The sequence below is a fragment of the Mobula hypostoma genome, chromosome 2 (genome assembly GCF_963921235.1).
Source record: "Mobula hypostoma chromosome 2, sMobHyp1.1, whole genome shotgun sequence".
NCBI lineage: Eukaryota > Metazoa > Chordata > Chondrichthyes > Myliobatiformes > Myliobatidae > Mobula > Mobula hypostoma.
This window is the reverse complement of record NC_086098.1, coordinates 139,390,156-139,417,931: the sequence shown is the minus strand read 5'-3', so window position 1 is coordinate 139,417,931 and position 27,776 is coordinate 139,390,156. Positions and strand designations below refer to the sequence as shown.

Genomic DNA, 27,776 nt, shown 5'->3' with positions numbered 1-27,776 from the left:
GAAACTGCTCATCCTTTCCATTTTTAATCCCTCTATGAGGACTGGTGTGTGTGTTTCCTTGTCTTACTCTTTCTGAAGTTCACAATTAGTTCTTAGGTCTCACTGACATTGAGTATAAGGTTGGCGTTCTGACACCACTCAACTAGCTGATATATCTTGCTCCTGTATGCCCTCTTCACACCATCTGAAATTCTGCCTACAATAGTTAGGTCATCAGCAAATTTATAGATGGCATTTGAGCTGTGCCTAGCCACACAATCATGGATGTAGAGAGAGAATAGAACAGTGGGATGAGCACACATATTTGAGGTGCACCAGTGTTGATTGTCAGTGAAGTGGAAATGTTGTTTCCGATCAGCACAATCTGTGGTTTTCCAGTGAGGAAGTTAAGGATCCAGTTGCAGAGGGAGATACAACGGTTCAGGTTTTGGAGCTTTTTGATCAGAACTCTAGGAATGATTGTGTTAAACGCTGAGCTGCAGTCAATAAACAGCATCCTAAGATAAGTATTATATTATCCAGGTGATCCAAGGCTGCATGAACAGCCAATGAGATTGCACCCACAGTAGACCTATTGTGGTGATTGGCAATTTGCAATCAGTCCAGGTCTTTGCTGAGACAGGAATTGATTCTAGCCATAACCACTAGAACTTCATTACTACAGATGTGAGTGCGACTGGATAATAGTTGTTAAGGCAACTCAACCTGCTCTTCTTGGACACTGGTATGATTGTTGCCCTTTTGAAGCAGTTGCAAACTTCCAACTATAACAAAGAGAGATTGAAAATGTCTTTGAATACACCGGGTTAGCACAGGTTTTCAGAGCCCTACCAGGTACACCATTGGGGTCTGTCACCTTGCAAAGGTTCACTGCCTTGAAAGATGTTCTGTCATTGGCCTCTAAGCGAGAGATCAGAGGATCATGGAGTGCTGCAGGGATCCTCATAGTGTGCATTAAAGGTGTGGAGCTCTTTTGGGAGTGAAGCATCACTGCCGTTCATGATCACAAACAAGAGAAAATCTGCATATGCTGGAAATCCAAACAACACACATAATGCTGGAGGAACTCATCAGGCTAGGCACCATCTATGGGAAAAAGTACAGTCGATGTTTCGGGCCGAGACCCTTCAGCAGCTCTGGAGAGAAAAAGCTCAGGAGTAGATCTAAAAGGTGGGGGAGAGGAGAGAGAAACATAATGTGATAGGTGAAACTGGGAGGGTGAGGGATGAAGTAAATAGCTGGGAAGTTGATTGGTGAAAGAGATACAGGGTTGGAGAAGGGGGAGGCTGGGGATAGAAGGCTATGGAATAAAGAAAAGGGGAAGGAGCACTAGAGGGAGGTGATGGGCTGACAAAGTGATAAGGTGAGAGAGGAAATAGGTGATGGGGACTGGTGAAGGAGAGGGCCGGGGTGGGGGTGGGGTCATTACCAGACAAAAGGCAGGCAGAGCTGGAACCCATGTAAGGGCCCACAGTTACACCTTTTGTTTGAAGGAAGTGGGAGGAGCCAAAGGAGAAATTATTAAGAATGAGGCAAAGTTCCTTTAGACAGATGTGAGTGGTGGTGGAGGGGAACTGGTTGGGTCAGGTGCCCAGAAAGAAATGGAGAGCCTTGAGGCCTTCCTGGTGGGGGATGGAGGTGTACAGTGACCAGACATCCATGGTGAAAATAAGATGATGGGGGCCAGGGAACTTGAGATCATTGGAAAGATCCAGAGCGTGTGAAGTGTCACGGATATAGGTAGGAAGGGACTGAACTAGGCTGGATAAGACAGAGTCAAAGTATGCAGATATGAGTTCAGAGGGGCAGGAACAAGCTGAAACAGTGGGTCTACCTGGACAAGCAGGTTTGCGGGTCTTGGGTAGTAGGTAGAAACGGGAGGTGCGGAGTGCAGGAACTATCTGCCGTTCAAGACGTAGGAAGTAAGTCTACAACTCTGCCAGAGTTGGCGTGCATCCAATTCCACCTACAATCATGTTTGCTGTTGTGTGCTGGGGCAGCAGGCTGAGGGTAGCAGACACCAACAGAATCAACAAACTCATTCGTAAGGCCAGTGATGTTGTGGGGATGGAACTGGACTCTCTGACAGTGGTGTCTGAAAAGAGGATGCTGTCCAAGTTGCATGCCATCTTGGACAATGTCTCCCATTCACTACATACTGTACTGGTTGGGCACAGGAGTACATTCAGCCAGAGACTCATTCCACCAAGATGCAACACAGAGCGTCATAGGAAGTCATTCCTGCCTGTGGCCATCAAACTTTACAACTCCTCCCTTGGAGGGTCAGACACACTGAGCCAATAGGCTAGTCCTGGACTTATTTCCTGGCATAATTTACATACTACTATTTAACTATTTATGATTTTATTACTATTTAATTATTTATGGTGCAACTGTAACGAAAACCAATTTCCCCCGGGATCAATAAAGTATGACTATGACTATGACTATGACTATGATTCAGAATTGTTCCTTTGCTCTTGAGATAGTCATACCTAGTCTTCTTGTATAGTCCTGGGTCACCAGACCTGAATCCCAGAGATCTATCCCTCAGCAGGTTACAAACCTCCTGGTTCATCCAGGGCTGATTCTGATATGTACAGAATGTTCATTTAGTTTATTCTTAGCATGGTGCGCACATATTATGTGGCAGCATAAAAATGTATGCCATTCATGTACTTTTACATATAGCCTGTAATAAATTATTTAAGCAAATAAAGAATGCTTAATCAAACAATATATTTACAATATTACTCAAATATTACTAAAATATTAAATACACAACAGGGCTAAACTGGTTAATGGGTTCATTAATGAATTTAGAGAAATAGAGAATATGGACAAAGAAAATTAGGACTAAAATTAGGACTATAAGCGTAACTAAAGAAAAGCAGAGCTGTAGAAAATACCCAGAAGTTCAGCTCAAGCTTGTGTAGAAAATCGAAAAACTGAATGGATATTATAGATGGAACATTGGTGATTTTTAGTTAGTTGTGAGGTGGATGTGATGGTATATTGAGGGGCTTGAAGACAAACCTCTTAGCTATGAAATAAGAGATAAATCAGGAAGGTAGACAGAAATCTACTTTGGTAACAGATCCTATGGAGCTAAATATGAGATTTCTTTTGTGAAAAATGCCAGAAGACAATTTCAAGACTATTTTAATATCTGGTGATCAATTAGCCTACTCCAGCTCCTTTTTCTTTACTTTTTTATATCCATTACAAGAAATAGGTGGAGAAATTGTACTATGCAGCCTAACTGTCTATGATTAGAAGTTATGCACTAAACAAAATTTGCAGTTAAATGCAGATGTCTGCCTGCTTCCAAAAATTACAATGTGTATAATGCTTATATTTACAGAGGCTTCTGCCATGCATGCATGGATTGTAACTTAAATGAGTCTTAACAGTAGAAACAAGTCATAACTGTAGCTTAAATCCCTGCTCTTGTGGTACTTAAAAGGACATTTCCATCTGGTCACCACCGGGGTATCTAATAGTAATGGTACATTTCCTTGCAGATAAGTTTTTCTTTCAAATCTACGTTTTTTTTATGTTCCTTTGAGTTCTCTCCACCTCACAATCTTCTCCCCAGATCACTCATTTGATCTCTTCCACAGACTGGGAGATGCAGGTGGAAGGTATAATTTACAGTTTGTGAGCAAGTCTTCTGTATACAATACTTTGGGATTTGTTCAGGGTAGAATATCAAACTCTTGTGCTCTCTCACTTGGCTGGATATTGTAACGACACCACCACATCAAAGCACCATCTTAAGAATTACTTGGCCAGTAATGTTTCAATCCTTACCAACATTTTAAGGATACAATCTAAAGAAAATCACTTTGGTTAAATACTCACCATCATCCACTGCATTATATAAAAGGAAGATGTTGTCAGGAGTTAAACCTAGTTCAATCATTGCTTTACATTGATCTACCGTTTCAGGGAAATGATCCAGCACCCAACCCCCTGCCACTGGATGATCAGGATTGTTCTTTTTTCTTTCTTCATGTACCTATAAAATAAATGCAGTGGATTCCAGTTAATTGGCCCATTGACTTATTTGGGATAACCCTTAAGAATAAAAACTAACTGCGAAAATATCTGGGATTCCCTCTATTTATTTGGGACACTATACTGATTAAATGACTCAGGAGACTATTGACAAACAATTTCTAACTAGTGTCAATCCGTGTGCTTGTGTGGCTGTTAGACACTATGCCGTGCTTAGAGCAAACAGTTTTTAAGTAACATTAGTTGCGAGTGTTTGTGATCAAAAAGCAATGATTTTCATCACTGATAGATGATGAGAAATAAGCAGAAAGACATTTTGCTCTCTTTGGTTTCAAGCATTCAGAGTTGGAAATGCCAGAAACAGCCAGGAGTGACAACTGAACAACTTAATTATTCCTAACTACAAAGAATTTGAAAGTATCAACAATCATCTTCAATGTTACCTTTGGTCCCCACAACTTCAACAGACAGGCTAAATCAGGTGAGGATAGCCAGCAGGTCTTATGTCTTCATGAGACAGGGACATGCAAAGTCAGAACTGGCAGATGAGATCTACAGTGAGATCCAATAGCCAGGAAGGTGGTCCTGTAATGTGACATGGAGATCGAAGGGCATAACAAGGCTCAGAAGAAGTCATGGTCATCCACTGCCATCAAGGAATATCCCAGTTGTGACATTTATTCGTACCACAAGATCTGGACCTCAGAGGTCAAGAGAGTGGAACTGCCCTAGTGCAGCAGATTTTCCACTTTAAAAGATCTCTCTACACACCCGCCCCCCCCGCCCCGGCCAGGATCCTGTCATCGTCAGATATGATGGACAACCACCAGAGTAGTATTGGTAGTATTTTAATTTGCACTGTGTTTTACTTAAATATAATATAATTTTTGACTTAATTAAATGGTAGTTTGTCTTTTTTATACCTTTTTAACTATTTCCATGAAACTTTGGCTAATTGAGGAAGCCCCTTAATTAGGCCAAAATGTACTGGACCCGATTTGTCCCAATTAACCAAAATCCATTAAATATCAAAAATTACTGGGTTAACTTCCACTGTTATTGTTGAATCGTATCAGCTGAAGTTCAGAGTTAGTAGTTAAAACTCTCAATTACAAAGCCATTCATGTCCCTCTGAACACGAACACCATTTAAAAAATACTCATCTTTTCTTCCTTTTTCTAGTAATGTGGATGACCTCACACTTATCCACTTTGTATTCCCTCTAACACGTCCCAACCCATTTAGTTCTCTAGATCTCCTTGAAGATTCGAGCAAATATAATTTATGGTACAGCCATTTAAGACAAGGGAAAATACAATAAAACTCCACAGTCTTCTTGTGATAGTCCCACTTCAATTTCTGTGCAACCGCACCATCCTTTTCTCAAGTTTCAGATTTAAGTTGCTGCGGGTAGTGCTTATCCTCGACTTTATATTTTCCCATATTATGTTTGATTTTGCCATCTGCCTCAGTACAGCTCCTCTTTCTGATCCTGTACCTGTTACTCTTCCTGCTTGAGTCCTTTGTGGAAGGGCTCATTCTTACTAAAGCCAAATTGTGTTGAATGTACCAGATGATGAAACATCTGACCATGTCTGGAGAGTGCTGGACAGTGACCTCTCATTATCTAGGCCACAGAACTTCATCCTGACACATCACAACTTAGCTGCAATGAGGAGAAAAGTGAGGAGCTTGGGATAAAGGGTATAATCCTTACCCCTTACCCTGCCTGAGAATAAAGGAATCACATAAGCTTCCCAGAAACATGTCATAAACTACATGAAATTTCACAGTATTTCTACATATCACTTAGAAAACTCAGGAACAAAGACCAGTCTCTCCTGGTGTACAAGGTCAAACGCTGTCATGATCACTGTGGCCCCTTCAGAAGATGGCAAACCAGTGATGAAATCTGTGATGTGGCACCACAGTTGTCAAGGGACTGGTAGGGGCTGCAGGATTCCAAAGGGCCACCAGCTGGAGGGATTGGACTGGGCACATTGAGGGAAGGCAGCATCTGCAATCATGGTGGGCCGCCAGAACTGGTGTTGCAGAAAATCCTAGTTGGTCATCCACCTATGTGGCCGGAGAAGGGCGAGGAGTGGTCCAACTGGAGGGCCTCAGAGTGCAATATTGCGAGAACTTATGTGCAGTTGTCAGGGGTATCGGCCAGAGCAAGCTCATACTGTAGGGCCTAACGAATCTAGTTCTCAAGGACCCAGACATTTGGGATGAGGATCTGGAAGGATAGAATGTTGGGCTGGAGGTCGATATCCATTTCAGCTGGGTCGAACTGTCGTGACAGGGCATCCCCTTAGTAGTCCTGGAGCTAGGTTCGTAGGTGATGGTAAAGTTGAATGGTTTGAAGAAGAGGACCAACAAGCCTGATGTGGGTTGAGTGGGCAGGTCTGTTGTATGGATGTGATATTCTGGTGGTCAGTTCATATCAGGAAGGGCTCAGTACTTCCAATCAGCCAATGTCTCCATTCCTCCAAGGCCCATTTAATGATGAGAAGCTCCCTGTCTCATACTCCATAATAGCAATGTGTAGAGTTGAACTTGTGCAAGAAGGTGGCACATGGGTGTGTCCTTCCATCCAGCCCTCAGTGGGAGAGATGGCCCCGGCGTCAACATCAGATGAATCCACCTTTACCACAAAAGGTCCAAAAGGGTTCAGATAGCGGAAAATGAGAATGATGGTGAAGCATCTCTTGAACTCCTTGAAAGCGTGGTCCATAGCACCAGACCAGCATACCCGTGAGGTAGGTGACATGGTAAAGGAAGTGAGTGGAGCAACTGTAGTTTCAGATAAAATGGCGGTAAGAGTTGATGAAGTCCAAGAAGCACTGTAGCTGTTTGAAAGAGCTCAGTCAGGCCATTCAACAATGGCGCGCACTTTCTCTAGCCTTGGGGTGAAAGGACATAACCCAGCAGGGAAATGATTGGACTAAGGAACTGATATTTTTCTAACTTGCAGTATAGTTGGCTTTCAAGGAGAAGCTGAAGTACTGAATGGATGTGACAGACGTGGTCTTGGGGGGGGGGGGGGTCCTTGGAGAAGATGAAGGTGTCGTCAAAGTAGACAAACACATACCTGTGTAGCATGTCTCAGAGAATTTTGTTAATGAAGGCTTGTAAAATGGTTGAACTATTGGAAAGTCTGAATATAATCACCAAGTACTTGTAGTGGCAGGTGAGTGCTATAAACATAGTCTTCCATTCACCCCCTGACAGATGCAGATCAGATTGTATGTTCTCTGTAGATCCAGCTTGGTGAAGATCTGGGCCCCACAGAGTGTTTCAAATGCACTATATTCAAAGGGAGAGGGTAGTGGTTCTTGATAGTGATTTTTTGAGTCCACAGTAGTCGATGCAGGAACAAAGACCCCCATCTTTCTTTTTGACAAAGAAGAATCCTGAACTGGCTGGAGACTGGGATGGGTAAATGAAGTCATGCTGTATTGCTTTGGCAAAGTTATTCATGGCTTGGGTCTCAGGAAGGGAGAGGAAGAACAGTTGACCTCAGTATGGGGTGGTGCACAGAAGAGGTTGATTGTGCAGTATTGTAGTCTGTGAGGCTTCTCTCTTACTGAAGACGATGGCTAAGTCATGGTATTCCTATGGGAATTAGGTGACATCCGAGGGTTTCCTCCGTTTTCCGAGATTTACAGGGTGAGGTCAACTGTTGTTGCAGCAGGCGGGGTCCAACTCAGCAGTGAACTGGATGACCAGACAAATTGAGGGTTGTGAGTGGAGAGCCAGGGGTAACCTCGAATGAGAAGAGTGTTGGGTGAGTTGATCAGGAGGAATTGGATGGACTTGTGGTGCTCTTTGATGTTCACTTGCACAGGCAGTGTGAGTGCTCTGACCATCCCAGACCCTAAGGGACGTATGTCAATGGTCATGATGCAGAAGAGGTGAGAGGAAGTATCGGTTTGAGGTCCAAACTCACACACAGAGTCCAGTCTAGAAAGTTGCCTGCTGCACCAGAGCCTCCTGTGTGTGTACAGTCATTGGGATGTGGAGCAGGACAGAGAGTAAATCGGGCTATGATGCTAGAATGGGGGGCTGGAGGGAGCTTACCAAAGAAGACCCCTTGTTTCTACCCGGCTACTGAGTGTATGTGTTTGAACCTCTAGCTCTGAAGTTCTTATAAACTTTGAACATTTCCTTATCCTCTGCTAAAGCTCAATCCTTCCAAAATATTTCTTATGTGCTTAAATGAAAGAAACTAGCTTTTCAGCAATATGCAGTCTTACCTCTGAAATAGCTTTTGCCAATACATCCATGTAGGTAGTAATTGGCAATTCCACAGGAGCCTGTAATGCCTTCTCAACAGCCTCATTTACAATCACCTTTACATCCGGATGATCCTCAGTCACTTCTTCAACTGCTAGTTTTATGGCATCTAAAGAACAAGCAATTCACACATATTACTTTAGAAACTGAAACTATTCAAAATTACAAATAAATTGTTCACGAAATGTTTTCAGTTATGAATTTTTTGTTTATGTGTAAAGTATTAAATACTAATATATGTCAGAACAAAGACTGTGTGTTCCTGGATCAGATTTGTATGTCCTGAGATGATTTATTGAACAAAAGTGGATCAGGAGTTTATATTCTTTCAATATACCGTAACCATTGTGAATTCTTTAGAAGCTTCAAAGATGCTTTTCTCATTTGTGGTTGACTTCTTCTTATTACACTTTTGATAAAATTTCTGCACAAATTAACAAATGGATGGAAACAAAATACAACAAAATAACAGACCATTGGACAAGTGTGAATAAAGGAAAGTATCAAATATTAAAATGGTGATTAGAAGCTACTATGTTAACAAATGGAAGGAAGAAGAACATTTAGTACAGATGCTAAATATACATTAAAAAAAAACAAGCTACAGAAGTGAATAAAGATATTATCATTCATTGAAATGTTTACCTACCAAGGTTTACAGATACTGCTGGTGTATCTTCTGCAATTGGTAGATATGGATCTTCAGTGATATCTTCTAATGATGATGTTTTATTCACAGCAGTGTCTTACATTTAAAAAAATCAGATACAACAATGGAAGCAGTTAGACTTACATAATATTAATATTTTCAAATGCAATACATTGGACAAAAAAAAAGCTGCAGAGCATAGTGCACTCTGCTCAATATATCACTGGCACATCCTTCCAACCCAGTAGGAGTAGCTACAGGAAGTAACATTTATAAACCAAGATCCCACCATCCAGGTCACACCTTCTTATCAGAGTTACTACCGGGCAACAGGTACAGAAGCTTGAAACCCAACACCAACAGGTTCAATAACAGGTACTGTACTTCCATTCAACCATTCAGTTCCTGAACCAACTGGCAAAACCTTAATCACTACAGTTTAGCAAAACTGTGATCATTTTGCACTGCAATGAAATTTATTTCTTTGGCCTCATTGTGCTATTCCTTGTAAAACTTGTGTTTATGTTTTCCTTGTGAATGCTGCTTTTATGATGCTACATCCTGAAAGCATGTACTGTACAGTTTCTATCCCACTGTTAATCAGACTCATGCATGGACCTCTTGTATGTTTTGATGAATCCTGGCCTCAAATCTACCCCGTTATGATCTTGCATTTTATCACTTACCTGCACTACACTTTTTTGGTAGCCTTTACACTTTATTCTGCATTGTTACTGTTTTACAGCTCAGTACTCTGCGTAATAGGTTGATCTGTATAAATGTATGCAAGACAAGCTTTTCACTGGATCTTGCTTCATGTGACAATAACCAACACCATTATCAATATGTGCTTGTAATGTTGCTGCAAGAAAGTTCTGCATTGCATCTGCGCATACACGTATTACCTGTGTGTATGACAATAAATGCAACTTTAACTTTTACTTCGCAAACAACAGGAATTCTGCAGATGCTGGAAATTCAAGCAACACACATCAAAGTTGCTGGTGAACACAGCAGGCCAGGCAGCATCTCTAGGAATTACCAAGCTATATTTCATTGGGAGCTTGAGGAGATTTGGTATGTTAACAAACTCCAGCAAATTTCTACAGAGGTACTATGGAGAGCATTCTGACCAGCTGGTATGGAGGTACCAATGCACTGGATCAGAAAAAGCTGCAGATTTTTTATACTGTAAATTCAGCTAGCTCCATCATGGGCACTAGCCTCCCCACCATCAGAGGCATCTTCTCAAGAAGGCAGCATCCACCATGAAAGATCCTCACCATCCAGGGCATGTCCTCTTCTCCTTACTACCATCAATGAGGAAGCACAGGAGTCTGAAGACACACACTCAATGTTTTAGGAGCAGCTTCTTCCCCTCTAACATCATATTGCCGAATGGTCCATAAACCCATGAACACTACCTCACTATTTTGCTCTCTTTTTGCTTTATTTATTTCTATATATATAGAATACATAGAATAGTACAGCACAGTACAGGCCCTTCGGCCCACAATGTTGTGCCGACCCTCAAACCATGCCTCCCATATAAGCCCCCACCTTAAATTCCTCCATATACCTGTCTAGTAGTCTCTTAAACTTCACGAGTGTATCTGCCTCCACCACTGACTCAGGCAGTGTATTCCACGCACCAACCACTCTGAGTAAAAAACCTTCCTCTAATATCCCCCTTGAACTTCCCACCCCTTACCTTAAAGCCATGTCCTCTTGTATTGAGCAGTGGTGCCCTGGGGAAGAGGCGCTGGCTATCCACTCTATCTATTCCTCTTAATATCTTGTATACCTCTATCATGTCTCCTCTCATCTTCCTTCTCTCCAAAGAGTAAAGCCCTAGCTCCCTTAATCTCTGATCATAATGCATACTTTCTAAACCAGGCAGCATCCTGGTAAATCTCCTCTGTACCCTTTCCAATGCTTCCACATCCTTCCTATAGTGAGATGACCAGAACGGGACACAGTACTCCAAGTGTGGCCTAACCAGAGTTTTATAGAGCTGCATCATTACATCGCAACTCTTAAACTCCATCCCTCGACTTATGAAAGCTAACACCCCATAAGCTTTCTTAACTACCCTATCCACCTGTGAGGCAACTTTCAGGGATCTGTGGACATTTATCCCGAGATCCCTCTGCTCCTCCACACTACCAAGTATCCTGCCATTTACTTTGTACTCTGCCTTGGAGTTTGTCCTTCCAAAGTGTACCACCTCACACTTCTCCGGGTTGAACTCCATCTGCCACTTCTCAGCCCACTTCTGCATCCTATCAATGCCTCTCTGCAATCTTTGAAAATCCTCCACACTATCTACAACACCACCAACCTTTGTGTCGTCTGCAAACTTGCCAACCTACCTTTCTACTCCCACATCCAGGTTGTTAATAAAAATCACGAAAAGTAGAGGTCCCAGAACAGATCCTTGTGGGACACCACTAGTCACAATCCTCTAATCTGAATGTACTCCCTCCACCACCACCCTCTGCCTTCTGCAGGCAAGCCAATTCTGAATCCACCTGGCCAAACTTCCCCGGATCCCATGCCTTCTAACCTTCTGAATAACTTTCTGAATAAGTCTGAATAATGTATTCTTATTGTAATTCAACAGCAACAACAGAAAACTGATTACTTGAATGTTTCAATAGAAAAAAACTGTTTTTTAATATAATGATCTAATTATATCATCCATCTTTGGGAAATGCAGATTGGGTGATCACTTTGGAAAGCACACATGTTCAGCCCACATGAGTGACCTTGAGGAACCAGTTGCTTGTCACTTTAATTTTCCAATCCACTTGCAGTCTGACTTACCTACCAAACTGTACCAATATAAGTTAAAATTGAAATCTCCCAACATTCAATTCAAAAGCTTGCTCTGTTTGTATCAGGTGTGGCCAGTTCTGCTGCAAGTTATTCATTGGTAATATTAACTCAGTTTTTCTCTCTCCTGCCTCACTGACAATAATTTTCCAGCCAGTCTTTACAGGTGAAGCAGCACTTCACTTGTAGTTCTTCCAATCTAACTGACAGCATTCAGTATTCACAATTAGCGCCACCACCACCCCACCCCCCCCCCAACCCAGCCATATGCATTGGATAAACCAAAGACGGTTTGGATTGGATTACCACATTGGAGGGCATATATGTTCAGCTCACATAGGTGACCTTGAGATTCCTGTTGTCTACTATTCAAGTTCTCTAGTTCATTCCCATTCTAGCTTATCCCTTTGTGGCCTTCTTCACAGTTATAACAACCCGAATGTTGGCTTGAGAAAAACGATCTCATCTTCTCTCCGGACACATTGCACCCTTGCGGATTTTTATTATATTTGGTGCCATGATGTGCTCGTCCCTGCATTAGGGAACTCAAATGCAAGAAAATCATGTTCTTTGTCTGTAACAGAACAAACCAAGACTGATACTGTGATATTGAATCACTTGTTTTTCTCAACTAGCACAGGCTGACCTGCTGGGTGCGTCTTGCCAGCTTGCATTTTCCAACTCTTACATTCCTTTGCTTATGTCACACTGTAACTACTGTTATGAACAAAGAACTAACATACTCCCTCCCAAGTGATCTCATTAACTAGCTGGTTAATTAACTCATTTACATCTTATCCTCAGGATACATTTGAGCTCACCCCATCAGGGACATTCCTTTTGTCCAATCTATCTATTTTTCACCCACAATGCACTTTTATGCAAACTATTTTTCTCTCTTTATTATGGTCTTTTCAGTTCTGATGGAGGATCTTCAACCTGAAATGTTAACTTTATTTTACTTTGCTGTTTAACCTACTGAATGTTTCCAGCATTTCAGAGAATCATAGTAATCTACAGCTCATTTTCTAATTTTATTTCAGATTTTCAGCCCCTGTAGTTACTATTTTTTTTGTATTTTCAATTACAACCCTCAGAAATTCATTGGCAAGTTATCATTTTAAAGGATCTGTCCTGGGACCAGCATGTAAGTGCCATTACAATGAAAGCACAACAGCACCTCTATTTCTTCAGTATGTCATCTAAAACTTTGATCATCTTCTATAGATGCACAGTGAAAAATATCCTGGTTGTATCATGGCCTGGGATGGAAACACCAACACCCATGAATGAAAAGTCCTACAAAATGTAGTGAATACAGCCCAGGAAAAGACTGCCCCATCATGGAATATATCTACAAGCAGGGCAGCCACAAGAAAGCAGTATTCATCATCAAGGACTCCCATCATCCAGGCCGTGCTCTCTTTTCACAGCTGTCATCAGGAAGGAAGCACAAAAGCCTTAGGTCCCACACCACTAGGTTCAGGAACAGTTATCACCCTCAACCATGAAGCTCCTGAACCAGCATGGATAACTTCACTCATCTCAACACTGTACTATTCTACAGCCTATGGACTCACTTTCAAGGACTCTAAACCTCATGTTCTCAATATTACTTATTTATATATGTATGTATGTATTTATTATTAGTTTTTTGTAATTGCCATTTGTCTTCTTATACGCATTGGTTGTTTGTAAATCTGTTTCATTGTATGTAGTTTTTCATTGATTCTATTGTGTTTCTTTCTACCTATAAATGAGCCTCAGGGTAGTATATGGTGACATATACATACTTTGATAATAAGTTTACTTTGAACTTTGAGAGATTTTACCTAATCAGGTCTCTTGAACATACTCAAATTTTTCGTAATACCCTCTACCCCACTATTATCAACAATACTTACTGTTAAGTTGTCATAGGAAGCTTTTTTTAAAATTTATTAGTATATTGCAAAGGGAAAGGAGTGAGGAGCCTATGGATAAGGGTAATAACTTATAGAAGAGGCAGAGGTAGCTTAGATAGACAGGTCAGGGTTTTATCTGTTTTAATCAGATTAATCCTAATTAGGCAAATCTGTAAACCCAGAGTGAATTACTACCAATTCCTGTAGCAGGGAAATTGCCCCAGAACTGGTGATGCCTTGAGTCAGTGTCCAAAGAGTGAATCTTTCTGATAACTAGGTGCCTGATCTGGATACTCTACCTGGAAGAAATCTGGCACTCATTTTTTCCATGTCTTTGGACTTCCCTGTCCACTCCTACTCTCTCCTTTTCTCAGTTGTTCTTGTCTCTCTTCTTTCTCTTTCACCAGCACAGATAGAACATTTATTTTTAATCGTAATTTTTTTTGTTATTGTTTTTAGGCTTGAGCAATCAGATCAATACATTCACCTTAATTGAGTGCATTAATGGCAATTAATTTATATCAAATTATTAAACAAAAACAACAGATCTAATTTGCTGTCTGACCTGTTGAGTTCCTCCAGTATTTTCTGTGTGTTGCTTTGGATTTCCAGCATCTGCAGAATTTCTCATGTTTAAGCCCTAATTTAATCTCATAAGGACAGACTAAAAAAATTAGATGTTTAACATGTGTACTGTTGAGTTACATAAATGACATAACAAAAATGACTTTTGTTCATATTAGCTTGTTCTGAATCCAAGGTGGGGATAATATAATTTTTTTTGCACGTTTTAAAAAAATTGAGATTGATTTTTCACTGCAATAGGCATGATTAATATATTAATTATTAATTCATTAATTTTTTTCTTTGTTAATTGCTTCTTTTAACAGCCCTTTTAAAAACATGACAAACACAAGTATATTTATATGATCCAGATATTTGGAATGTTTCTTACTTAAGAGACAGAAAAATCAAAATTTCCATTTGTGAAAGGATGTACTTGTCGCCAGTGAGCAGCTCCCCAGATTTTCTACAATTGCTTTCTGCTGCTTGAGTCTTCATGAAGTCCAATTAGGTGGCACAAAATTGAAAAGATTACCAGTACATCGGAATAAGAAGAGAATCTCTGTCTGTTTTATTGGAAAGAAATAGTTGCAATGGATAATGGTAGGTCTTGAATAATTACAATATTTTGATCATTTTCTAAGTGTATTTACTTAACCATCTTAATTCTATTTTTATTTTAATTATTTTTAATATGCTGTGGTAATTTAATTAGTGTTTATCTTTTTTACAGAGCTGAATGGCCTAGTCCTCTTCTATTTCTTGAATTCTTACATTACTCTGGATGTCATTCCTTGAATAGTGTTACTTCACTGTTCTGAGTCACAGAAAGTCAAATGTCAATGGAATTTGAGATGCTCTATGAAAGCATAGGAAAGCATTCGCAAAAAATGTTTTTTGCTATACTGTAACAGTACCTTCACTACTATCAGCTCTTGGATTTTGATCTCCCTCTTCATTTATAACACCAATTGCCAAAGGAACTGGTTCTGCTGGGAAATAATTGTAAAAATATTTATCATTGGTAAGAAGACCTTGTCTCTAGGTAACACATGATGCATAGAATGAAATAAAAAATGTGTATAAATTTGTGAGGAAGAAAGCATGGTTTCATCTGAGCATTTTCCAGTTAAAGCAATAGATTCCTTGCATCTTGTATCAAAAATTTTGTTGCTATCATAATCCCAGAATTACTAAGCTTTGACAATATTAAAAGTAGGTTTACTAAATAAATGTCTAAGCTAGCTTTCAACACAATGATGATGAAGTTAAACAAAATAAAAAACAATCAAAACACATAATGAAACAAATATGGAGATCACAGATTCACAGATTCACAGAGCATGGAAACTGACCACTCTACCCATGCTAAGCAATGAGTACCTATCCATCCATACCCCATCTTCTAGCTCTCGGCCCGTAGTCTTCAATGTCTAAGTGACTGAAACACTCACCTAGACAACTCTTAAATGCTTTCAGTGACTCTGCTTCCTCCACTCTCTCTGGTAATGCATTTCAGTACCCACAACTCTCTGGCTGAAAAAGATCCCTCTAAATCTCTTACCGCTTACCCCAAATCTATGTACACTAGATTCATTCACATCTGATTTGGAGAAGAGATTTCTACAGTCCACCTTATCTATATCCTTCATCATTTTATATAGCTCAATCATTCCCCTTTTCTCCTCCACTCTGGAGAAAAAGACCTACCCTCTCTCATCTCTTCTCACAACTAAAATATTCCACCTCAGGTAAAAACCTACGGAATCTCCTCTGCACCCTCCCTCGTGCTACCACATCATTCAGAATTGCATGCAGTTCTCCAGATGAGGTCAGACCACTTTGAGATGTGCCTGAGATGAACATTGGATGGAGAGATAAAGAGATAAAGGTGAAATATATCAGTCTGCAACTTCAAAACACCTCTGTCCCCATATCAAAAAACTAGTGACTTCACATCATTATGACTAATACCAGTATGCAAACAATGTTGAAGTAGTGAATTTGAAGTTGATTGGCACTGTGAAACAAGTGGTCAATATTTTTAGCAAATACAGGAACTGGCGGAAAAAGAAACAATTAATTATGAAGCTAGGAAAGAACATATTGGGAGTACAATTAAAACAAAGAATCACTGGAAAACTGAAAGTTGGCATTGTGTTTAAAAATTAACATTTTTTGTAAATTACTTTGAATATGTTCTGGCACCTCCTTTTCCAGTTTATTTTTAACTGTGGCTATTGCTGATTGCAATGTTTCCGTCCGAACCTTTTCAATATTCTCCAACTTCAGTCTCTCTTGATGTGGCTGTATAAGCTGGGACAAGTCCAGCACCTGAAAGAGTAAACCACTTTTAAAATTATGTGAAAATATCTAAGAATTCAGAAGAATAATAAACTTGTTGACTATTTCTAAAATGTCTCTTAGCTAGGGTGCATTCGAACATCTTAACTATAATGAATGTTTGGTTTTTTATCCTGTTATGCAACTCTGACATCACTTTTTAAAAATAGGATCTAAATAGTCATAGTCATACTTTATTAATCCCGGGGGAAATTGGTTTTCATTACAGTTGCTCCATAAATAATAAATAGTAATAGAAACATAAATAGTTAAATAGTAATATGTAAATTATGCCAGTAAATTATGAAATAAGTCCAGGACCAGCCTATTGGTTCAGGATGTCTGACCCTCCAAGGGATGAGTTGTAAAGTTTGATGGCCACAGGCAGGAATGACTTCCTATGACGCTCTGTGCTGCATCTCGGTGGAATGAGTCTCTGGCTGAATGTACTCCTGTGCCCACCCAGTACATTATGTAGTGGATGGGAGACATTGTCCAAAATGGCATGCAACTTAGACAGCATCCTCTTTTCAGACACCACCGTGAGAGAGTCCAGTTCCATCCTCACAACATCACTGGCCTTACGAATGAGTTTGTTGATTCTATTGGTGTCTGCTACCCTCAGCCTGCTGCCCCAGCACACAACAGCAAACATGATAGCACTGGCCACCACAGACTCATAGAACATGAGCCTCCTTCTTGTTAAAGGGGCTATGTTTTAACTCATGTAACTTCTGTACATATATTATGGATTTTTTTTCAAGTCAGGCACTGATACAGCCACAGCAGAACTCGGCAATCTTTCATTATTTGGATAATACGTTTTATTTTTTGCAAAATGGATAACCTTTTCCCACATGATATTCCATTTCCAGATACCAGCTACTTAATTATCTCACATCTCCCTGTAGTTTTATTATGTCCTCTTCACAATTTACTTTCCTAGCTGTCATCATCAAGAAATTTAGCACCTACACCTTTCTCGCCTTTATTCAAGTAACGAAGGTAAACATAAAAAGTCAAGGTCCTAGCACTTATCACACTTTGCCATTCTGAAAAATCTTCATTTATAACTAACCTATGTTTATGTCAGCAGCTAATCTATTACCTATACCAATATGTTAATTCCTACACCACAGCCTTCATTTTCTGCAATAATCTTTGATGTGGCTCCTTATAAAATGCTTCTAAAAACCTAGGTATAATAGAAACCACTTAGATATGTAATAATACTTCAACTATGCAGAAACCGCAGAATCAATATTAATTTATTATTTATGATCCTTTCTAGTTTAGCTGAAGGTTTAAACAGAACTGAAATAAAAGTTTTAATTCAAACTAAATTGTAATGCCTATTGTCTCACCCTGGAGAAGGCCCTTAGGGAAATATAATATGGGTGCCAGACCATAAATCCATGTAGATGTAAAAGTAAGTCATCCAAGTAGATGATACAACATTTAGTTGGATCTGCACTTTGACTCTGCTCTGTTACACAATAAAGGGCAGATCCAACTTTCTTCAACTTTATTTTTCCACCCTATCTCCATAAACTTTAATCCCTTACAGATTAAAAAATCTATTCATCTCAGAATTGACTATATTCAAAGAGTCAGCTTCCATTACTTTCTGGACAAGGAAGTCCAAAAGTTTGCAGCCATTTTGAGAAAATAAGTTTGTCCTCAGAAGTGTGCCCCTTATCTGAGACAATGCTTTCTGAAGGGAAACATGCTTCCCATGTTTATCCTGTCCAGCTCCCTAAGAAGCTTATATATTTCACCTCTCATTCTTCTAAGTCCCAATGAATACAGAATCAACCCGTTTAACCATCCTCATAAGACAATCTTTCCATACTTAAGACTATTCTACTAACTCTTCTCCTTTAATAAGACAACTTAAAATGAACATAATAGTCAAAATGTGGTCTCACTGATGCTTTGTACATTGTAATAAGATTTCTGTATTTTTATATCCTAGCTTTCTTCAGATGAAACCCAGCATTCAATTAGCCTTATTACCTGCTATATCCGTATATCAGCTTTATGTTTCATGCCTAAGGACCTTCAGATCACCCTATGTTAAGGATCCCACAGTCTTTCTTTGGCAAAATAAGAATCTGTTATATCATTCTTTCCTTTAACTTCACGTTATATTACATTGACAACCTTTTGCCAACTACTTTACTTATCAATACTTCTCTGTAAATTGCTTGTACCTCCTCACAGGCAGCCTTCCAACCTACTTTGGTATTGACCTTAGTACATTCGCTTTCTTCTTCTAAATCAGCAGCTGTGGAAATATCTATGGCCCTATCACCAATCCCTATGGCATCCTACCTGGTTTTCGGTTGTCTGTCTAAAAATGATTTAGACTTGCTGCTTCTTGCTGTTTAGTCAGTTTGCTATCCTTGTTTATACATTACCTGTAATGTCATGGACCTATATCTTACAAAGCAATTCTTTGTACATCACCCTTTTAAAAATCCCAATATGTATTTCACCTATTACTTCGCTTCTTTCCAATCTGTGATATACTTGTCAATACTATTAAAGCACATCTATAACTAAATCAATGTACGCTCAGTGATCACTTTCTTAGGTATAAGAGTGGAAATCAGCATAGTCTTCTGCTGCAGTAACCCATCTACTTCAAGGTTTGATGTGCTGTGCATTCACAGATGCTCTTCAGCACATCACTGTTGTATTGCATGGTTATTTGAGTTACTGCTGCATTCCTATCAGCTTGAACCAATCTGGCCATTCTCCTGTGACCTCTCTCATTAACAAGGCACTTTCATCCACAAAACTGCCAGTCACTGGATCCTTTGTTTTGTTTTTGCACCATTCTCTGTAAACTGTAGAGACTGTTCTGTGTGAAAATCCCAGGAGATCAAGAGTTACTGAGATATGCAAACCACCCCATCTGGCACCAAAAATCATTCCACAGCCAGTCACTTAGATCACAGTTCTTCCCCATTCTGATGTTTGGTCTGAACAACAACTCAACTTGTTGACCATGTTTTCACGCTTTTTTGCATTGAGTTGGTGTCACATGTTTAGCTGATTAGATACTGTATTGCATTAATGAGCAGGTCTACAGGTGTACCTAATAAAGTGGTCACTAAGTGTATAAAAGGATAATGAAAATTAATTGTATGGAGGTCTGCATTTATCTCACCTTTGCATCATACTTGAGTGCAATCAGTTCACAGAGAATGGTCTTTCCTGCAGATTTTGGACCTAGTACTGCAACCTTACAAGCTGTATGAGGCTGAGGAGGAAGAAGGTAGGGTCGCGGATTGTCAAGAAACTTTTTCAAAGCTTCCTCAGATGAAAGAAAATACATTTTGTCCAAAAAACTGCAAAATAGAAGTTATAAACACAAAAGTTATTCTTTAACTTGAAACCAAATGGACATAAATACAGTTAATGAATGAAATTTGCTTTAGATTCCGTCACAGGATAGGAAGGATAAAAATATAAGCTGTCATAAGTAGCTAGACACAAAAGTATGAAATCAGTAGACTTCAATAAACCCAATAAGCTGGAAGTGATCAAACTGAATTTAAACCCTTGATATTAATAACAACAGGAATAAGGGGAGATGATCTTGGAGAGAGATTACATATTTGAAAAAAAGATACTTCCTTCTGGTTATCGTAGAACACCTAGATCAGGCTCCTTGATGAGGACCCTGATTTAATTTTATAAAAGTCAGCCGGAAACATGGCACAGGAAAGCCAGCAGTAGAATGGAGTAGGACTGCCAATAGGAGTGCTGCATAATGCCCCTCAATGACTCCTCATTGGTTTTCACCACTGATATTTCTGAGGACCAGGATTCATATTCACTTGGAAAGTAAGGGTCTAATTAGGGGTCAGGATGCCATCAAGAATTCTGCCTGGGTAGCCTCTTGATGGCATGAACATCAATTTCTCGAACTTCCAGTAATTCCCCTCCCCCTCACCATTCCCCATTCCTGTTTCCCTCCTCACCTATTTACTTGCATGCACATCCACACCCCCCCCCCACCCCCGGTCTGGTGCTCCTCTTCCTTCCCCTTCTTCCATGGTCTTCTACCCTCTCCTATCAGATTTCCTCTCCTCCAGCCCTTTATCTCTTTCACCAATCAACTTCCTAGCTCTTTACTTCATGACTCCCCAATCCCCATCTCCCAGTTTTTCCTATCACCTAGCACCTTGTACTTTTTCTGCCCCTCCCCTCACCTCTGACCTCATTTTTTCTAGACCTGAAGAAGGGTCTTGGCCTGAAAAGCTGCAAAGTCCACTGTTTTTTTTTCTTTCCATAGATGCTGCCTGACCTGCTGAGTTTCTCCAGCATTTTATGTATGTTGTTATAGGAAGGATGTGATTGACCTAGAGAGGATCAATCAGATTTACCATATTGTTGGAGACAGCCTGGTACATCTTGGGACATTGATCCATAATTCTGGACTCCTCAGCCAGGTGAAATATTCCTCATATACAGTATTCATGTCAATTCCTCTCTATAATAGTGTGCCATAAATAACTTGTCAGATGATTTATGAAGCTGACAAGAAAATCCATTTGAAAAGACATTTTGAGGCTTTAAATTATTTAACAATCATTTCATAAACAGAAATGGATTTTTTCCCCTAAAATTGTACCTGGCAGCAAATTGTGCTTTGCCCAAAACAAAACTTCCATTAAACAAAGACACGGGACATATTCGACCCCATTTGCTTCTACGCCAGCGATATCCTGGTGCTGTATATTTCAAAGCTGCAATGGTCCGGAACAGATCATCCTGTTTGAATAAAAGAAATATTTTTATAGGATGTAATATTTTCCTATTAAAGTTAAATCCCACCAAAGGCTGATGTTAAGGTATTGACTGCCGTCAGTAGCAAACAAGAAACAGCCTTCCCTGACGCCTTTCAAATCATTGTCGGGGACTTCAAACAGGCATATTTGAAGAAATCTCTGCCCAGTTTTCTCTAACATATCATCTGCAGCACCGGGCCCTAACACAATCAACCACTGCTCTACCACGATATGGAAAGCATACCATTCCATCCCTGGAACAAATTTTGGGAAATCTGTTCACTTTACTGTTGTCCTCCTACCCACACGCAGGCAGAGGCTAAAGAGCAAGGCTCCTGTGATAAGGACAACAAGGAGGTGGTCACAAAAGGCAGACGAGTAGCTATGGGATTGTTTTGGAGGGGATCTGAACAAATACACCATGGTTGTCACAGACTTTATAAACACAGTCGTAGATGAGTGTGGCCTCACAAAATCATTCAGAAGCCCAAACCAAGAGATCCGTAATCTGATGCGGGCCAGATCAGTGTCATTCAGGTCTGGCAACCAAGCAAAATACAAGAGTCCAGGTAAGATCTTTGGAAAGCTATTTTATGTGCAAAGTAGCAATTCTGGGCTAGAATCATTAAAGGATGCTTGACAGCTCTGGCAGGACTTGAATGCTACCACCTCTAACAAAATGAAACCAAGCAACATAGGTGACAGCAAGGCTTCACTCCCAGATGAGCTCAATGCCTCTTACGCTCATTTGACTATCAGGAGGGTGAACCCATGGAGAACATCTGGCCCAGGCAGGGTACCTGGCTGAATACTAAAGACCTATGTTGATCAACTAGCTGGAGTTTTCACCAATATCTTTAACCTGTCGCTTCAGCATTCTGAGGTAGCTATCTGTTTCAAGCTGTCTTCAATTATACCGGTGAATAGGAAGAATGTGGTAACCTTTCTGAATGACTATCATCCAGTAGCACTTACATCCACTGTGATGAAGTACTTTAAGAGGTTGGTGATGAAGCAACTCCTGCCTGAGAAGTGACTTGGATTTGCCTACCAACACAACAAGTTAACAGCAGATACCATATCATTGGCTCTTCACTCACCCCTGGAACATCTGGATTGAAAAGATGCATACAGCAGGATGCTCTTCATCGACTACAGCTCGGCATTCAATACAATCACCCCCTCAAAACGAATCAATAAGCTTCAAGACCTAGGCCCCGCACCTCCTTTTGAAACTGGATCTTTGATATCCTCACTTGCAGACTCCAGTCAGTTTAGTTTGGCAACAACATCTCCACCACGATCTCCATCGGCACAGGTGCACCACAGGCTATGTGCTTAGCCCTCTGCTCTACTCGTTTTATACTCATAACTGTGAAACTGAGCACGGCTGCATTGCCATGTTTAAGTTTGCTGACAACACCACTGTCATTGGCCGAATCAAATGTGGTAATGAATCAGCATATAGGAGGGAGACTGAAAATCTGGCTGAGTGGTGCCAGAATAACAACCTCCCACTCAAAATCAGTAAGATCAAGGAACTAATTATTGACTTCAGAGGAGAAAACCAGAGATCCATGAGCCAGATCTCATCGGGGATCAGAGGTGGAGAAGGTCAGCAACTTAAAATTCCTCGGTGTTACCATTTCAGAGGATCTGTCCTGGGTTCAGCACACAAGTGCCATTATGAAGAAGAAAGCACAGCAGTGCTTCTACTTTCTTAGAAGTTTGCGAAGATTCAGCAGGCCATCTAAAACTTTGACAAACTTCTATAGATGTGTGGTGGAGAGTATATTGACTGGTTGTATCATGGCCTGGTATGGAAACTCCAATACCCTTGCATTTAAAAACCTACAAAAAGTAGTAGATATGGCTCAGTCCATCACGGGTAAAGCCCTCCCCACCATTGAACACATCTAAATAGAGTAATGTCACAGGAAAGCAGGATCCATCATCTAGGACCCCCACCATCCAGACCAGGCTCTCTTCTTGTTACTGCTATCAGAAAGAAGGTACAGGAACCTTAGGACCCACACCACCAGGTTCAGGATGACTTATTACCCCTCAACCATCAGATTCTTGAACTTGAGGGATAACTTCACTCAACTTCACTTGTCCCATCACTGAAGTGTTCCCATAACCTATGCACTTACTTTCAAGGATTCTTCATCTAATGTTCTTAATATTTATTGTTTATTTAGTTATTTAAATATAAAATGGTGCCAGCAAAAAATGCGACCAAAGACAACGTCCTTCACAAAATTACTTCTTCAACTTTTTTTTTATTACTTATTTCAAATGTGGCTCTGATACTATTGGAGCCTGGGGGTGGATATCAGACCACTGGAAAATGATGCTGGAGAGGTAGTAATGCGGGTCAACTAAATGGTGGAGCAACTGCATAAGTATTTTGCGTCTATCTTCACTGTGGAAGACACTAGCAGTATGGTGGAAGTTCCAGGTGTCAGGGGTCATAAAGTGTGTAAAGTTACCATTACTAGAGAGAAGATGCTTGGGAAACCTAAAGGTTTGAAGTTAGATAAGTCACCTGAACCAGATGGTATACACCACAGGGTTCTGAAAGAGTTGACTGAAGAGATTATGGAGGCATCAGTAATGATCTTTCAAGGATCACTAGATTCTTGTTCCAGAAGACTGGAAAATTGCAAATGACACTCCATTCTTCAAGAAGGATGAGAGGCAGAAGAAAGGAAATAATAGGCCAGTTAGTCTGACCTCAATGATTAGGAAGATTTTGGAGTCAATTATTAAAGATGAGATCTCAAGGTACTTGGAGACACATGATAAAATAAGATGTAATCAGCATGGTTTCCTCAACTGAAAATCTTGTCGGACAAATCTGTTGGAACTCCTTGAAGAAATAACAAAAGGATAGACAAAGGAGAATCAGTTGATGTTGGTACTTGGATTTTCAGAAGGTCTTTGACAAGGTGCCACACAGGATGCTGCTTAACAAGGTACAAGCCCGTGGTATTACAGGAAAGATTCTAGCATGGATAAAGAAGTGGCTGATTGGCAGGGGGGGGGCAAAAAGTGGGAATAAAAGGAGCCTTTTCTGGTTGGCTGCCCGTGACTAGTGGTGTTCCACAGGGGTCTGTGTTGGGACCGATTATTTTTATGTTATATGTCAATGATTTGGATGATGGAATTGATGGCTTTGTTGCAAAGTTTGCAGACGATATGAAAATAGGTGGAGGCACAGGTAGTTTTGAGGAAGTAGAGAGACTACAGAAGGACTTAGATAGATTAGGAGAATGGGCAAAGAAATGACAGATGAAGTACAGTGTTGGGGAGTGTGTGATCATGCACTTTGGTAGAAGAAATAAAAAAGACTGACTATTTTCTAGATGGAGAGAATATACAAACACTGAGGCCCAAGTGGACTTCTGATTCCTCGTGCAGGATTCCCCGAAGGTTAATTTGCAGGTTGAGTCTGTGCTGAGGAAGGCAAATGCGATGTTAACATTCATTTCAAGAGGACTAGAATATGAAAGCAAGGATGTAATGTTGAGACTTTATAAAGTGCTTGGAGTATTGTGAGCAGGTTTGTGCCCCTTATCTTAGAAAGGATGTGCTGAAGTTGGCGAGGCATCAAAGGAGGTTCATAAAAATGTTTCCAGGATTGAATGACTTGTCAAATGAAGAGTATTTGATGGCTCTGGGCCTGTATTCACTAGAATTCAGAAGAATGAGGGGCTATCTCTTTGAAATCAATTGAATGGTGAAAGGACTTGATAGAGTGGATGTGGAGAGGATGTTTCCTATGGTGGGAGAGTCTAAAACCAGAGGACACAGCCTCAGAATAGGAGGGTGTCCTTCTAGAATTAAGATGAGGAGGAATTTCTTTAGCCAGAGAGTGGTGAATCTGTGGAATTCTTTGCCACATCCAACTGTGAAGGCAAACCTTTTATGTATATTTAAGTCAGAGGTTGATAGATTCTTGATTGGTCAGGGCATGAAGGCATACAGGGAGAAGGCAGGAGATTGGGACTGAGAGGAATATTGGATCAGCCATGATGAAATGATGGAGCAGATTCGATGGGCCACATGGCCTAATTCTGCTCCTATATGTTACAGTCTTATGGTGTTATACCCATAATCAATATTCAGATAAAAGTAAAGTCTAAATGCATAAAGTTTTGGAAGCAAGATATGCAAATGTTAAATATCAATGGCATTAGAAGGTTTTTGTGGCATTGAGTTTAAGTATACAAAAGGTCAATATATAACCTAAGGTCAACAAAAATCAATATTCATCATTCCCTGAAAGAACAAAACAAGAATAAACTACAAATTCGTAATTTGATTCAAACTGTGGAAAAAATAAAGCAGAACAAGGGAGTGAAGCAGTATGGACAACTTGGTAGGTGCAGCAAACAAACTGAATATTTTTCAGATTCCCAATTAGAACAAAAAAAAATCAAGTAATGCCAAGGTTATCTTTAATGCACATAACCATGGAACAAATGCAATGAGCTTCCCAATTAGCACCCAGATAAGTTAATGCTAGTATCCTACCAACATCTGGAATTTAATCACACAGTGACTTATATAAGAGCCTTTTATAAGAGATTTCAAAATCAAAATGTAAAATACAAAATTTAATCAAGTTAAAATACATCAGTTTGAAACAAATTAGCAATTAAGATCACTGTCATTAAAATATAACTGTGTTTTTCAGTAATCATGAAAAGCCATAATAGAGCTGGAAATAATAGCACAGACAAATTACTGTCATTTAACGATAAATATTGTCATATAGGAAATTTAAGGGGTGAGGGGAAATAAAGGACACCTGAAAAACAATATTTTCGCACAGAGAATGCTAAGTATGTGAAACAAGCTGTCAGAGGAAGTGGTAGATGTAGGCATAATTACAATGCTTAAAAGACATTTGGACATGGACAGGAAGCATTTAGAGGGATATGGTCTAAATGTTTGCAAATGGGGCAGCACAGTTCAGCTGTCCTGCAGGGCCTGCCTCCATGCTGTATAATATTTTTATGTTTTCTTATGATACAAACTAGGTGGGATTCTGAGTATAGTGGAGGATGTAAAGAGTCTTAAATGCAATATAGACAAGCTCATTAAGTGGCAGAGTCAATAAAAATTGGGAAAATGTGAAGTTATCCACATTATTCCATCTGTAGGACTGCACTTGTGTTTTCTGGAACACAGACGGACAAGAAAATATCCTATTAAGATTTCCAATAATTAAATAAAAATAAAATAGTTTAATAATAGTTTAGAATTTAAATAATTAAATAAACTTTCAATAATTAAACAATATAGGAGGGAGTTTGAAAGTCTGATTGAATGGTGGCACAACAACGACCAAAACCAAAGAGCTAATTATTGTCTACAGGACGAGGAGGTCCATATGCTAGTCCTCATTAGAGGAGGTCAGTAACTTCAAATTCCATGACATTATCATATCAGAGGATCTATCCTGGGACCAGCACTGAAGTGCCATCAGAAAGAAAGCACAACAATGCCTCTGTTGTGTTAGAGAATTGGCATGTCATCTAAAACTCTGACAAACTTCTATAGATACTGGAGAGTATCCTGACTGGTTGCATTACAGAACTGGGAATGTTAATGCCCATCAACAGAAAAGTCTACAAAAATTGGTTGTTTGTCAATCTTTGTTTGTGTGTAGCTTTTTTTTTTACTTTTGAATTTCTCTGTTCTACTGTGAATGCTTGCAAGAAAATGAGTCTCAAGGTAGTATATGGAGAGATATACATAGTTTGATAATAAATTTATTTTGAACTTTTAACAACATTTTCATTGGCTCAAGGGGCATGGAGCACTTATGTCTGGTTGAGGAGTCTAGACCAGGGATATAGGAAAGACTATTAAATGAGGCAAGGAAACATTTCTTCATGCAGATATATGAATCTGTGCTATGTACATGTTATGCTGCTGCAACTAGGATCTTCATTGAACCTCTCTGTACATGTACTTGTGTTTAATACAAGAAATTCAACTTGAATTGCTGAATTCTCTACCCCAGAGGCTGTAGAGGCTTAGTCATTCAAACTAGGGATCAGTTAGTTTTCTAGAAATCAAGAGATATGGGAATAATACAAGAAAATGGCATCCAGACTGATGATTAGCCACAGTCCTAATAGTAAAGAGAATTTAAAGGAGCATATGGCTTAATTTATTCTGAAGCCACTATAAACACCTCAGCTTTTTCATGTGTTGGGGGTTGTGCCAAAATTGTGGATTTTCATGGAGAATATTACACTCCCAAATTATTTAATTGACCACTATCATTCATGACTGCTTGAGGATCTTTCGGTTACTTGTGAAATCACTTAACTTCATCTATTT

The 27,776-nt window shown here is 39.8% G+C and overlaps 1 protein-coding gene across 1 annotated transcript in view; it reads right to left on the bottom strand.

The window, feature by feature from the left end:
- Positions 1 to 27,776, bottom strand: part of ak9 (adenylate kinase 9) — a 169,936-nt gene that overhangs the window by 104,885 nt on the left and 37,275 nt on the right. The window contains exons 11-17 of the mRNA XM_063040773.1: positions 21,260 to 21,399; positions 19,790 to 19,970; positions 16,461 to 16,605; positions 15,189 to 15,263; positions 8,969 to 9,064; positions 8,280 to 8,428; positions 3,865 to 4,021 (exon numbers count right to left, since the gene is read on the bottom strand). Of these exons, the coding sequence (XP_062896843.1) occupies positions 3,865 to 4,021; positions 8,280 to 8,428; positions 8,969 to 9,064; positions 15,189 to 15,263; positions 16,461 to 16,605; positions 19,790 to 19,970; positions 21,260 to 21,399 (943 nt within the window). The remainder of the gene's footprint in view (positions 1 to 3,864; positions 4,022 to 8,279; positions 8,429 to 8,968; positions 9,065 to 15,188; positions 15,264 to 16,460; positions 16,606 to 19,789; positions 19,971 to 21,259; positions 21,400 to 27,776) is intronic.